A 16,012-nucleotide genomic window follows, 5' to 3' on the forward strand; every position below is an offset into this window, starting at 1 on the left:
CTGGAGTCGAAATCCAGAGTTGGACATTTTACCAACTGAGCCATCCCAGTGCCCCTGATATTTTAATTTTTAAAATTCCACACCATGACTGGAAAGACACCTTAGTACTTAAATAGAGCATTACTATGATCAATTAATCAATCTAACAATAGCAATTTCTGTAACACCATTAGAACTTTGCTGTCCAATACAGGAGCCACTATCTACCTGAATATGGCTATTGACATATGTTTAGTCCAAACTGAGATGCACTGTAAGAGTGTAAAATACACACTAGTCAATTTCTAAGACTTTAAAAAAAAACAAAAACACCTAAAATGTGTCATTACTAATTTTTATACTGATTACACGTTAACACAATGTTTTTAATATATTAGGTTAAATAAGTACATTGTTAAAATTAATTTCAATTTTTTTTTACTTTTTTGAATGTATAGGAAATTTTTAAATTACCTTAATTTTAAATTTTATAATTGGACTAGCATTATATTTCTATTAGACAAAGTTGCCTCCAAGGCAAGCAATAATTCATACCTTCCAATAACTTCTGAAGGCTGGACCGCATGACATGAATATTTTCAATTCCAACAAACTGAAATCTAATATTAGAATAGTTGTCTTCATTTTCATAACCTTTTCCAGCTGCTCTGTTGGCCATTGCATTCAGCTAAAATTTAAAATTTTAGAAATTGAGAGATAAATTGCTTTTATCTTTTAATTTAGTTCACCAAAACATCATGAAAGCACTAAATGAACCATATTTTACCACAGAGTTTAAAGAACACTTTAAAACTGAATATGCTACCATTTTTTAATGAATAAAAGTGTCACATATGTTATTAACAGTAAAAAGGGCCACTAACAACACGATTGCTATATAATGGAAAGTTCAGACAAGAAGTTCCCCACAAATAATTTATGAAACTAATTCACTTATGTTTGTAGTCGGTTTTCCATACATTTGCAGTATTTCAAAATTTAGAAGAAGAAAGAAATATCTCTTATGTGAATCCTAAATGATTCAGAGATGAGCAGAGCTGGGAAGTTTTTCTGTTGCAGAATGAATGAGACCCACTTCAGAGCAAGCCTGTGGAGCCCTTGACCATCGGAGAGCCACAGGGACCCTGAAGAATCAGATCTGAAATGCACGTCAGGTTATTCGAGGTCCTCCACATTAGAGATTACTGGAGGCCCACATGGTACATACCATGGCATGTAATCCACGAGCCTGATACATCTCCAAGAACTGGGCCAAACTAAGGAGAAAAACAGACTGCCAGTAGGCCCAATGTCTTTGGTTACTAGATCAAATGTAGAAGCTCATTTAAGATTTGGCATGTTTTCATTCTTCCAGACTAGGATTTCATATTACACATTATTACTGTTTACTAAGTATTCTTATCAACTTGGATGAAACAAAACCTAAATTGAAAGAAAAAGTAGCTTTTCATCCAGTGGATGGGGGCCCAGTTTGGTAACGAGAACAGTTCAATTCTAACTGCTGGCTCACTGGTGATTCCGCACCTAAGGTGAAAGTTAGATAGTAAAACGCTTCCACATTATTACTACTTAAATTTGAGTTCATCAGGTGAGAGTCAGAGATTAAAATGCTTCCACATCACTACTCAAGTTTAACTAGTATAACAAAACAAAGAGAGAGGCCTGTTTTCTGAGTGGAAGTCAATTATACAAATGAGAGGTATAAGGTCCTGAGAAACAGATTGCCCTCAGGCGTCATATTCAGAAAGTCTTGTGTTACAACAATCGTTTATATCTAATATCATCTAAAAGTAGTTCTGACCTATGAACCCACCTAGATGAAACAAGGAAGTAAAATAAAATTTGTCTTACGATATCACCAACATTCCAGACTTCTAAGAACGTCTTTTCTTGTTAAGATAAAAGATCAAATTATCAATTTCTAATTTTTAATATTTCTTAATTTACTCAAATTAATCTTCAAATTAATCTTCTGTTTCTTCCATTATCTTTTGTGAGAATGCACAATGATGAGAATAACTTCTAGAACAACTACCGTTCCTTTCAACAAAACTGCCTAAAATCGTGTTCTATATCGCTCACTCGCTTTTTCTCATCGCTTTCTCTTATTTTCTCATCATTCCAGATTTTTGAAGAAATCCTCACTATAATTCTGCCAATGTCCTTTTGTGTAGCCCACCAGCTCTGCATGCGATGCTATAATAAAAATTAAAAGTGATGTTAGCTATTACCATTGAGGATTTTAATTACTTTAGTTTCAGGATCCAATATGCATTAGTTGTTTAACTGTGTTTATAAAAAGGAAAAGGGATTCTGACATTTGGCCCAATGATAAAAATTCAACCTAACATTATAGATGCCTAACGGAACAACCGTTTCCTGTTTACTATTTATAATTCTCTAGTTCAATGTTTCTTAAGTTGAACTCACTATTTTCCTTATTTTCTTGAATATTTCAATTAAGGCCCATTATTTTAACAAAAAGTATTTTGACAATTAAAAATTCTACCAAAAAAATTTAGTAAGATTTTCTAATTTTTCACAACACACATACTATTTAATATTTCTTCACAATAACATAAGACTTACACATCATCAAGAGCTCTCAATATAAAGTTCAGCTTTTCTAAATTTACGTATAAATCAGAAGACATAAGAAATCACACATCTGGGAAACAAGTCTCCTAACCTGGCATCCTTTTAAAGGCTGCTTTCCTCAGTATCATTAGCCTCAGTTACTTTAAAACTAGGATTCAGATAGGTCGATTATGGGCAATTAGATCAAATCTCACTAATTAAAGTAACAAAGATAAGGAAACAAACAGACTGTACTGTATTCAAGACACGTACTTTGGGCCTGGTATCCATTACATACATATAGCGATTGACTGGGTTGGCTTTACTAATGGCTTGAAGCAAATGTTCATCCTCCAGGCACCTGGCACTGAATCCTGATAGTGGCTGACTACATCGACAAATGGCAGCCTAATTTTAAAAGGACAGAAAACAGATTATTCAGAGATGTCTAAAACATGTCTAAAAAATGCTTAAAAGAAAAACAAAAGTTAAAATCAAACATGTAATCTGTTTAAAAGATGGCAAGACAATTAGAAGATGTTAACTCTAAAATACTATTAGAATTAAACGCTTTTTTTAATATCTTGGTGTTATGTAAATTTTCCCAATATTGTCTTCTAGTAAGAAACTGAAATGCTTCCTTGCCTAGTTTGATGAAAAATTCCTAAATTCTAAGAAGCAACACTTGGTCAATTCTCTATCATGTAACCTACTAAGATACTTGCATTCTATGCTCTAGATTATAAAATACTTTGAACTCAAGTTCAAGTAGGAGATTAGTCAATAAAGGTAGAACAAAATTTTTAAAAATAGCAACATTTGAGCTTTTACTTTCCCAAAGCTTTTGGATCTCTACTGAGAAATCAGATCTTAATATAAAATGAGACATAAAGTAAGAAAAATGAGTTTCAGTTTAAATTTGAGTTAAAACATAGTCAATCTAGGAGGGCAAACATATCTGTAAGAAGTAGCGAATGTTGGATTAGACATTTTAAAGTCTTAAAGAAAGATTGAAAGATTTAGACCCATATACTTTTTCTCCAATCTCATCCATACCAACTCCAACTTAACCTGACCCAACATTCCAACCACAGTGTTTAACATGAAGGAAAAAGAGTAACATAAATTCACACATTCACATATTTTAAATTCATACATAAAACCATGAGAATCTAATAAAATAGAAGAAAATGAGGACTGCTTTACAACATTCTTTTCAGACACACTTTCTGATTTGTTAAATTGGGCACTGAATATCTATTTTCAGCCAAGCTTTCCAATAAATACTGTATACAAATGTGGGTGTGTCAAATAGAGGCCATACCCAGTCATAACTCCCTACGACTTTGTTATGAAGAGTAGATTGAGAATTTCTGTTTAAAGTTTTACCTTTTACCTCTGGTTCCCTTCTAAAATTGAACTAAAATTCTAATAAAGACATCTAAAATGTATAAAATCAAAAAATCAAAGAGAATGGAAAAGAGAAAAGTACAGTAGAAATATTAATAAAATTTCAGTAAATGAAAGCAAATTGGTAAGTAATAACCAATTTATTGGAACAAAGAAAGCTGCCAAGTTGTTATAAGTCCACAAGAACCAAGTATTCTGAGCAGCAAAATTTACCTCTGATTTACCTCTGAAAGCTTGACCCAGAGTATAACTGAAAATAGAACTGGCTGAATATCTGTATGGGGACTAGTTAAGGCTCCCACATCTTCCCTCACCCTGAAGACAAAGTTTATCCTATGAAAAGGATTAACCCCAAGACTCTGGACAATAGGCACAGCTGTGGGTGTAACCCTCAAAAAACAGGAGGATGGGGCGGTTGGGGGCGGGGGGCACCTGGGTGGCTCAGTCAGTTGAGCATCCGACTTCAGCTCAGGACCTGATCTCATAGCTCGTGAGTTCAAGCCCCACGTCAGGCTCTGTGCAGACGGCTCAGAGCCTGGAGCCAGCTTTGGATTCTGTGTCTCCCTCTCTCTCTGCCCCTCCCCTGCTCACACTCTGTCTCTCTCTCTCAAAAATAAACAAACATTAAAAAATAATTACAAAAAAAACCCAGAAAGAATCCAAAGATAGAGATCACACATGCACACAAACTTCTGAACAGCTTTGTAGTACCCCACTTTTAAATATGAGAGGGCAGCTAAGAATCAGGTATTCTGAAAGGCATGAAAAACAAACAAAAAAATAAACAGAAAAAAGGAACTCTGAGCAACAGACAACTAATGTGGGAAGCAAAAGAATTCTTTTTAAAAAATCTTTAATATCTTCAGAGAACCCAGTCATCACGGCCAAGAAAAGTGTCTAAAAAGTTCAGGAAATACAAAAGAGTTCTTAGATTTAAATATAGTATAGCAAAAATAAAGAAGTGGACTAGAAACGAAGTCGAGGAAATGTAAAAAATAGAGATGGAAAATAGGAGAGAAAATGAAGAAAAACGGAAGTTTACAGAAGCCCATTAGCCCATTTGCCAACACACACACACACACACACACACACACACACACACACACACACAAAGGAAAGTAAAAGAAGACAGGAAGTTACCAAAGAAATGGAGAAGTAATTTCCCCAAAGCGAGTTCCCAAAGAGAATTTTTAAAAACACGCCAAAGCACCTCACTGTGAAATTTCAGAACACTAGGGGGAAAAGCAGATTCTAAAAGCTTCCTGAGGAGAAACAATCAGGTCACAAAGGACTGGGAGTCAGAAGTGGCATGGGACTCCCCAACTTACTAGCTGTTAGATCTAGGAAAAGTGGTTTACTCTGCTAGTCTCCCCATCTGAAAGTTACAGGTAGTTAGTAGAGGCTAACTTATCAGATTGTCGTGGGGATTTCATGCATATGAAGCATCTAACACATAGTACCTCGGGGCCTACTATTACAAGCTACAAAGAAAACTCTGTGGTAATGGGCAATCCCTATTACAGCATCTCAGTACAAAGATGCCTCCTCCCCCTCTTCATATTGCAGAATCCTTCTGTTTGAAGAGCTTTCTACAAAAACTGAGAGCCTGAAATACCCTTGGTTTTCTTCTTTTCTTAGCTGGCTTCTCAAGACTGTGGTTTCCCCCAATACACGCAGGATGAAAAGAGAACCACAGGGAAGAAGAACCTATCTGTGCCTTAATCCTAGTACTTTCAGGTCCCTATGAGAAGGAAGGAAAGACTGAAGGAGGGCGGGAGAGGAAAGAAACATGGCAAGTAGGAAAGGTTCTGTATTTCAGGCTACTTTTGTCTTTCAAAAACGTAACCCAGAGTTCCCTATCAGCAACGTTATAATAATGATCTCTTGATGTAAAAGCAAGTGCTCTTTAGGGTGCTTAAACCTGAAGAGGGGTTACACGTCGTTTGTAAATTAACAAAAGAAAAAAGAAAACCTTTTCTTACCTCTTTATGTTCATGATAGTAGGAAAGAACTGGGAATCTTCCCTTGCTCCGGAACTTGGAACTACCAACAATTATTGGTTTACTTGCTATTCGGGGAACATAAAGTTCTCTGGGGTAAGTTTCACAAATCTGTAAAAAAACAAGTGAAACATAACCATTCTTCTCACCATTCAAAAACCACGAGGTTGAAAACCACCTTCAAAAAACTTTCAAACTTATTAAATGCAAGTGCGGTACACATACGGACAGACAACTTGCCGCTGGGACACTCTCGGGCTCTGGGACTAACATTTTCTGAATTTCTCCCAAAAGGTTGCTACGTCGAAGTAAATCAGAGAAAGACAAATACCGCATGATTTCACTCGTACATCGAATTTAAGCAACGAAACAAATGAGCAAAGGGGAAAAAAGAGAGAGAGTGAGAGACAAGCCAGGAAACAGACTCTTTACGGAGAACAAACTGATGGTTACCGGAGGGGAAGCGGGGGGAAGGGTTACACAGGTGATGGGGGTTAAGGACGGCACTTGTGAGGAGCCCCCGGTGTTGTAAAGAAGTGTTGAGTCACTGTGTTGTACACCTGAAACTAATATTACACTGTATGTTAACTACCTGGAATTTAAATAAAAACTTAAAAAAAAAAAAAGGTCGCTAAGTTACCTTGTATTCTCGGTTGGCATCAGACAGCTGCCAGTTTGAATTTGGCACTCCCATCCTCTTATATTCCTCGGCAAGGTCAATGAGCTGCCAGCCTCGGAGTCGCTCCGAATCGTTTTGTTTGGGATTGTAAGAGAATGCATAGAGATCTTCATATTTTGCTGTAGTATACAAAACACATAAATGTTAAGCTGCTACTATTATAGGATTTATAGTTAAAATTCTACAAATAACAGTTTTTCAGTTGTTGTTTTTTTTAACGTTTATTTATTTCTGAGAGAGAGAAAGACAGAGTGTGAGCCGGGGAGGGGCAGAGAGAGAGGAAGACACAGAATCCAAAGCAGGCTCCGGGCTCTGAGCTGTCGGCACAGAGCCCGACGCGGGGCTGGAACCCACGAACTGTGAGATCACGACCTGAGCCGAAGTCGGACGCTTAACCGACGGAGCCACCCAGGCACCCCAACAGTTTTTCAGTTTTATCCCTTCATTTTTCCTTTAAAATTTTCAAAGAGATAACTAATACCTGAACATATTTGAACTGAATATTTTCTCAGTTTGTTAATTCACATGATTATATCTAAAGGGATATCAATCTGAGATTCAATTTATATCATCAGCAAAATCTAATAAATAATATTTTTATATTATCATACCCTAGTGTAATACTTCTTTTTAAAAGTAAACTTCTAATGACGTACACACTTCTCACCCACCACTCTTCCCAAACGAGATGTGAAATGAAAATACTAATGCTACGTTCCTATACATTCCTATTCCACACTACATTCCACGTACATTCCTAAAGGACAGTGTCGACCAAAAGCCGCAATGGTTGTACAGAGCTCCGGACAGCACTTGTTCCTGAACAGCGTTGAGCCCCTAAAGTGACAGAACCATCTTTACTGTAAGATTTGGCGTAACCTGGGACACTGGGATAAATGCTACAGGCTTTATGTGTTAGCAGAGAAGAGCGTACATACACCTGCTCCTAGGTCACTACAGTCCGGGTGTTCAACAAAAAAGTACATTTAGTAACCAGTGTGCTTTGTCTCCCTGGAAAGGTCTATGTAATTCAAGTCAATGTTGAGGGAAGGAAGCCTCCAGATCCTGAAGGCTTAAGTAGTAATAGGATTCTTCTTTTGGGCCTACCTGCCTCTCACTCCTACCTCTACTAAAGTTGGATTCACCCTCCCTTTCTCCTTTGGTGATCTCCCTTATGTTCCACTCTGGGCGATTAAATATATTAGTCCCGCTGCTACCAAAGGAGCCCGACCTTCCTTAACTTCTCATTTAGCAACCAATTTCCAAGTCATTGGGATACCTTATTTGTGGGATACCCACTTGAAAAAAAAAAAAAAAAAAGAAAGCTGTTCTGTTGGCTACCAACAAACTTTAAAAACGTTAACATGAATCTATGCTTTTTAAAATCTGTACTCTAAGTGCTTCATTTTTTCTTTACTCTTACCCCTTCTTTGGAAACCATTCTTACAAGTCAGATCAGAAGTAGCTAATTATTTCTAAGCCAAATTTTTTGGAATAGAATGCACAAGAACTTGACTTAAGAGTTAAAGTATCTACCCAAAGGATACAAAAATACAGATTTGAAGGGGTACATGCACCCCAATGTTTACAGCAGCATTATCAACAATAGCCAAACTATGGAGAGAGCCCAAACGTCCATCGACTGACGAATGGATAAAGAAAATGTGGTGTGTGTGTGTATATATATATATATATATATATACACACACACACACACATATATATATATACACACACACACACAATGTAATATTACTCAACCATCAAAAAGAATGAAATCTTACCATTCGCAACAAGGTGGATGGAGCTAGAATGTATTATACTAAGCAAAATAAGTCATTCAGAGAAAGACAAATATCATATAATTTCACCTATATGTGGAATTTAAGAAACAAAACTGATGAACATATGGGAAGGGGGGGAGAGAAGAGAGAGAAACAAACTACGAGAGATTCTTTTTTTTTTTTTTTAATGTTTTTATTTATTTTTGAGACAGAGAGAGACAGAGCATGAGCAGGGGAGGGGCAGAGAGAGGGGGAAACACAGAATCTGAAGCAGGCTCCAGGCTCTGAGCTGTCAGCACAGAGCCTGACGCGGGGCTCGAACTCACGGACTGTGAGATCATGACCCGAGCTGAAGTCGGACGCTCAACCGACTGAGCCACCCAGGCGCCCCATACAAGAGATTCTTAATGACAGAGAACAAACTGAGGGTTGATGGAGGGAGGTGGATGGGAGATGAGCTAGGTGGGTGATGGGCACTAAGGAGGGCACTTGTTGTGATGAGCACTGGTAGTATGTAAGTGATGTGTCAAAGAATTGTACTCCTGAAACCAATATTTCACTGTATGTTAACTAACAGAATTGAAATTAAAACACACACACACAAGAGTAACTTAAAGAATAAAGTAACAATGAGATTTAATCCATCACAAAATTAAGTAAGCTTTGGTCTCTCATAACAGTACCTTGTTTTGACAGTTGTAGCAGGGAATTGTAAATATCATGGCAATCTCTTTCTCTGGGAACAATGAAATGCACAATCCTGAAGTTCTTGCACTGAATCACAAGTGGGCATCCAGAAGTAGTCAAAGCTAGTTTCTCCACTAAGGCAATATGGTGATGCAATATCTACAGCATGAAAACAACATTTGATCAGCGTCGTAAAAAAAGTCAACATCGTATTCTCTTCCAGAGCGCATACGTGTTAGAAATGCCCTCTTCAACCAAAGTCCTCAGACTTCGTGACTGAATGCCTGAGCCAGAACTATGCTCTGATACTTTTCCATCGCTCCGCACATTCAATACATCATCAGACCCCAACAACCGCGTCCCCTACATCTCTCTGGAACCTACTTCTCTCGGTGTCCACTGTCACTCCTCTAGCTGCAGTGCTCCCATTGTTTCTCACCTGAGTAACTGTAAGTCACCGCCTACATGCTCTCTCCCTACCTACTCTTACCTTCCTCTAATCCATCTTCTACAGGGCAGGTGATGACTATTAAAAAATGATTTAGAAAACAGCAATCTGGTCATGTCATTTCCCAGACTCTGGGTTCTAGACTCACTTCCAGCCCCTCCCCGCATCGACTTCGAGTGACAAGGGCCCTTTCTGCATCAACCTCCTTCACACACACTCAGTTGTTCTTACTAACTGGCAAACTGTAGGTCTGCCTCTTCACCTAGGAACTTCGAGTATTATTTCTGGCCTTTGCTTAAACCTCACCACCAAGAAAAACAGCCTGACAACCCCCATGGCCTTTCCCATGGGAAAAGTTAGGTCCTCTCCATTTTCTTATCCCTTATCAGCCTATACTTTTCCATCACGGCACTCAGAACACGAGTAATTCCTTGTATACAGTGAATGTCTATTTCTCCAGCTAGATGTTGGGAACTTCATACAGACCAATACCACAGCTAAGTTGAGCAACGTTCTATCTCTAGCACCTAACACAGTATCTGGAGCATTGTAGTGACCCTGCTCAATTAGAAAAAGAAAGTCTCAACTGTTCTATCTTATACATCCAAACTTAAAATCTGACCAAACCAGCAATACAGGTGTCACTGCTTACACCTCCCTTACAATGTTTCCTGACTGAATGAATAGAAAGTTCTACTATAAACTCAATACTTGATGGCATTTTAAAGATATAATTATCACTCATATGAGTTCTAATATTCTGTTTGCTACTAAAAAAAGTTTTCTTTTTCTCAATACCATTCCTATTAATTTAAAGCATTTTTTAAAATGTTTACTTAAGAGAGCAAGCAGGGTAGGGGCAGAGAGAGAAGAGACAGAGAATCCCAAGCAGGCTCTGCACTCGGTGAAAAGCCCAACACAGGGCTCAAACTCATGAACCGTGAGATGATGACCTAAGCCAAAATCAAGAGACCGACAGTTAACCGACTTAGCCACCCAGGCACCCCTACTTTAAAATATTTACAGAAAAATTTTCGGGAAAATAAAAGATCTCAAGAGTTATAGCAGATTCCTGAATGATAAAACTCAATCATGACAAGAAATAAATTCATCCCAAATTAATCTAAAACTTTAATGTAAGTTCCAATAAATAATTCCAAATGGCTTTTTGCCTTTTTCTGTGGGAGGGTAAGAGATGGCTGATTATTTATATACCATACATATGTATTATAGAATTATAAAATTAAATGCTGGTATTATTAATCACTAATTATATATTTTTTCTAAAGTTCACATGCAAGATTAAATCTATAATATAATCAAGAAAAGCTTAAAAAAGACTAATGAGGAAAGAATTTGCTCTACAGACATTAAAAGTATACATCACACAAATATTTAACACACACTACACATGTACAGCTCACACTTGTGGCTAACATTTAGCACTGTTAACATTGATATTAGCAGGCCTGTGCCAAGTTACTCAAAATGGTCTAATACTAACATCTAAATAGAGAACAAGAGACAACAGCTACTGTAATAATGTCACTATCGCGATTCTAATTACGACCCAAAATTATTTGCAAGAAAATGCTGCAGAGACCGGCTCTGTCGCTAACTAGTGACATGACCTTGAAAGAAAAATCATCTGTAAAATGAGAAAAAAGATAAAAAGTTGGTAAGTCTCTAGATCTAAAATGTTCATTTCTGTGGATCTACTATACGAAACAGATTTCATTCAGGAGAGACATATGGGAATATACTGATAAGAAGGCATTTTATTTTATTTCTTTTTTTTTTTTTAATTTTTTTTTCAACGTTTTTTATTTATTTTTGGGACAGAGAGAGACAGAGCATGAACGGGGGAGGGGCAGAGAGAGAGGGAGACACAGAATCGGAAACAGGCTCCAGGCTCCGAGCCATCAGCCCAGAGCCTGACGCGGGGCTCGAACTCACGGACCGCGAGATCGTGACCTGGCTGAAGTCGGACGCTTAACCGACTGCGCCACCCAGGCGCCCCAAAGAAGGCATTTTAAAGACAATAATAGGAGAGAACAACACCGATATTTTTTCACTGCCCCGAAACTATGTTCTCAACATCCGCAAGAAGAGGTTGAGGGGAAACTTGCACATGTATCGCGAGGAGATGGGTAACATACTGAGAAGGTATTAGGACAGACGGACAAAGGAGGCGTAGATAGAGTGGGTGGTAGCATGACTAAGGATTTTACAAGGCCCTCCTGGCAGCTCCCGGGCCAACACCGCATGGGGAGGAGGTCCAGTGCCTCTTGGGAACACAACTTCTCCGAGATCAACATCTCAGGGAAGTATCCTGACTTACTGCAATCACGTATCAACTGGATGGCCTTCCTGGGAAAATCAAGAGTACAATCAAAGAGAGATTGTATTAAAAAGCTAGAGTCAATCAAGGAATGTGTTACCGGTACAGTGGAAGCAATATATCAAAAGAACAGGACAGGGAGCTTAAAAGCAGGCCCTCCCTTTATCTATCACAGTTGATAGTACACATTAATGCAATGAAACTGTCAGTAAATGGTGCCAGTATCCATATGAAAAGAACATGAAAATGAATCCCTAAGTCATATCATCCACCAAAATATTTCCCAGATATATTAACAACTTATACTTGAAACACAAAATGTAAGTTTTTGGAAAAAAAAAAATAGGAGACTCTTTATGACTTTAAGAATCCCTTAAGTCACAAGACAGCACAAACCATAAAAGAAACAATGGAAATCTAACACATTAAAATTTCAAACTTTAGTTGCAAGACGTATACACATACAAGACAAGCCACACACTGGGAGAAGTTATCTACGACACATACACCTGACAAAACATTAAAAACCAAAATTCTTAGAAAGCCAGTAAAAGGATAAACACCCCAACAGAAAAAGAAAAGGAAACCTAAAGGCCAAAATATCTGAAAGGACAACTTTCTCATAATCAGTAAATTAAAATCACAATTGCACATCCACCAGAGAGGCAAACATTGTAAAGCTGACAATGTCAATGTTGCTGATGATGGCGGACAAGTCACACTCTACTGAGAATATTCTGAAACAACTATTTTGGAGAGGTGCCACACTTGGTGAAGGAAAATATGCACTTATCTTAGACCCAGTAAGTTTACTCTCAGCCAGATACCTCTGAGACACTGGCACATATACAGGAAGAAATATATATAAAATATCCATTACTGTACTGTTTGATCTATAATCAATCCACTTAAAAAACACTGTAATTGCAATTTGGTATAAAAATACCACGGAATATGCCATTTGATCTATTAAACATGGGCATGTATTATTTACATTTTTAAAAATTAAAAGGAACAAGTAGGTATTTTATAATTATTTATGCAGATAAAAAGAGTCTTGCTATATTCTATAAAAAATTTCCACATTCCACATGGTATCTTTGTTTTATTAGGAGGGAGGGTAGAGAATAGGTTGTTGACTTTGTTGAAAGTAGGTAACCAAGGATTAAATTATTTGTACATGACCAAAATAAAACACAGCTATAGGCCAAGTCCATTATTATAAGTATGGTAAGCAGCACAGCAGATGTCCTTCTTACCCAGGTTTCTTTCTGATGAGAGTCTATAAATAATAGATGTGTGGCTGTAAGATAGAGTGTTCCTGTTAGAGACTTGTTGCTGGTACTGAATCGGTCAAGTAATTTCACTTGCTCAACCTAAAAAAAAAAAAAAAAAAAAAAAGATGTTATCTCTCATTTCACAAGTAACACAAATTCTTTGTTATCCCAGGATTTAAATGATCAGCTCCAATTTTTTTTCCTCCTTCTGTTCAAACACACGAGTTTATTTAATGTTGAACATTAAATTTCACCTATCTCGGGGAATAGGTACACCATCAGTAACCTGGGTACTTTTTAGAGTTAAAATTATAACCGAATACAGGAACTCCGTAAAAAAATATTAACACAGATACTAAGTGGAACAGAAAGGAAGCATGTGGTATAAACAGAAACAGTTTTCATACCCAAGAGTCCATAAATTTTAGGTTGGCAAATTAAGTAATAAATACAAAAGGTCATTCACCTAGGGTCATGGAGGTAAACTACCAGAAAAATTAAATCAGGAAAGTTAAAATGGGTGCAAACTCCAACTGAATTGCTCTATTCTCTTCACCACTCCACCCAAGCCCATGTTTTGTAGCCACCCCTGTGCTTTTCCTCATACCGTTCTCCCTTTCTAAGACAGTCTCGTCTGCTTAGCTAGGTGCTAAGCACTCTTCAAGGCTCACTGATGCCCAGTCTCTTAACCCGAGTCCTTCTCAGAAAATTGATTAATGTCTCAGCTTTGTAGTTCCTCCCGGCTCTGAACGCCCCGTCACGGATTATGTCACACGCGGCTTCCGGGCTGTCTAGTGGATGAGGCAGTGAGGTACCTAGGAGTTCTTTATTAATAGTACACACCCACGCATGCCCTGTGCGCACGCGCACACGCAGGGTTGCCATTGGGGAATGGGGTTAGAGTTGGCGGGAATGTGCAGGATGATACTGTTTTGAAAACACAGTATTCATCGCTGTGCATGCTCATGGGGACGGGAAAAAAGTAAAACAACCATAACCAACTTAAAATTTTGATCGGCAGCTATAAGAGTAGGCTGTGGATAATTCTTTAACTTGTGTGTCTTCAAAACCGGATTACTAACAGTTATCTCATTAATTCTATACTTTTCCCATACATATTTTGTTCCTTACTAAAACTGAAGAAACAAATGCCCCCCATTATGAAATTATGATCTTCAGTGTAATAACTACCATGTAAAACACTAATTAGCTTCCCCCAAAGAAATTTCCTTCCAGGGTTTTGCACTCATAACAGTTGCTGTCCAAATAAGTCAAGATTTAAATGTAAAAATAAAGCACCTGTTTTTGATAGAAAATTTTATTTGCAAGATTAAGGCAATGAATTGAGTTTTAAGTCTTTCTTCTGGAAACTTATAGAGATATGATCTAATTTATATGGCTCAGTTCTCACAGTTGATTTGACAGGCAAAAACTGCCAGATCATCACACTCCTTGTCCTTTATAAAAGACAATAGGAAAGCCTCCTTCTTATAAACCCGTATGAAGATTTCTCTTGGAGATCAGATTTGTTTAGGACCACTCCTTCCTTAGATAAAATTCTAACTTCATTATGCAACACACTTTGAATCCACACTTAAATTTAAACACTTTTAAAACAATGGGATCAATTACTGTTTACCCCTCTTCCACCTTGAACTTGGCTGTAAGGACACTGCGGCCAACCAACAGCAATGACCCCAGTATAAAATCTCACCTGCCGCATCTCTGAAGCAATGAAAGCAAAGTACCAATGGCACTGAAGAGAACTGATGAATATACTTGGAAATAAAGGTGACTATAAAGTGTCGACACTACTCACGCAAACAATTTGTGCCACTTCACACGCTACTCAGAAAAGATTTAAAAAAAAGAAAAGGATATTGGCAAGTAGTTTAAAGGGAGTAGGGGCTGATGTTGTTATTACCATTTATTTAAATGAACAGTAAGTTCTTTTTTAAGTCCACGTGAAGAGTTTTAATCTGTGGATTTTTAAAAGGTCGTAAGTATTTCTTGTTATGCTCCAATCATAAGCTGTAATAATTTCTTGACAAGGCACCAATTCTCTACACACAATTATCCACATGCAAAACGATCACACCACTTTTCATTTGAATGTTAACCCTCTTCCCTCCATCCCCTACCTGGGGCTCTTGTCCACTGTCATTGGGTTAGCCTATACGTTAATGATTCCCCAAACTAAATGCCAACTCTGAGCTCTCCTGAATTTACACCGTTATACGTATAATAACAATAATTCCTGACGTAGTATTGAGGTCTTATTATGTGGCCAGTACTATGATAAGTGCTTCACATACATCATTTCATTGCTTTTCACGATTCCTACGCGGTAAGTACTATCAGTGTCTGTATAAAAAATGAGACTTAGAGAAGTTAAATGTCCCAACACCACAGCAAGTAACGGCCAGTAAGCGGAACAGCACTGAACAGGAATAGTCTGATTCCTGAAGTAGGACACCTTCCCACCATGCTAAACTGCTCTACTTGAGTGTCTAAAGAGTTATGTTAAGCATGTGAAGATGAAACTGATTTTCCCTCACCCCTCACAAATAGGTTCCAATCCTGTGTTTCTGAACTGAGTGAATATTAACCCGTCCTCATCCAGTCACCCACATGAGAAATCTGGGACTCATCCTATGATCCCCAACGTTCAATTAATCACTAATTCCTACCAATTTTATGGCCTGCATATTCTAAAAATCTGCACCTTCCACTACTATTAGGGTAGTTCCTACAATATAGTGAAATCATCTGTTCACGTGTCCATCTCTCCCACTCAAGCTGTAACATA

The 16,012-nt window shown here is 37.7% G+C and overlaps 1 protein-coding gene across 6 annotated transcripts in view; it reads right to left on the minus strand.

Moving 5' to 3' along the window:
* MTMR6 (myotubularin related protein 6) overlaps positions 1-16,012 on the minus strand; it is a 79,836-nt gene that overhangs the window by 55,186 nt on the left and 8,638 nt on the right. For 5 of the 6 annotated variants that reach the window (XM_042984344.1, XM_042984286.1, XM_042984237.1 and 2 more), the window contains exons 2-8: positions 13,186-13,302; positions 9,134-9,296; positions 6,628-6,785; positions 5,970-6,098; positions 2,851-2,985; positions 2,083-2,196; positions 535-667 (exon numbers count right to left, since the gene is read on the minus strand). In XM_042984344.1, coding sequence (XP_042840278.1) covers positions 535-667; positions 2,083-2,196; positions 2,851-2,985; positions 5,970-6,098; positions 6,628-6,785; positions 9,134-9,296; positions 13,186-13,302 — 949 coding nt within the window. The remainder of the gene's footprint in view (positions 1-534; positions 668-2,082; positions 2,197-2,850; positions 2,986-5,969; positions 6,099-6,627; positions 6,786-9,133; positions 9,297-13,185; positions 13,303-16,012) is intronic. The other variant, XM_042984123.1, reaches the window with a different exon arrangement.

Source organism: Panthera tigris, chromosome A1 (assembly GCF_018350195.1).
Source record: "Panthera tigris isolate Pti1 chromosome A1, P.tigris_Pti1_mat1.1, whole genome shotgun sequence".
Classification (NCBI taxonomy): domain Eukaryota; kingdom Metazoa; phylum Chordata; class Mammalia; order Carnivora; family Felidae; genus Panthera; species Panthera tigris.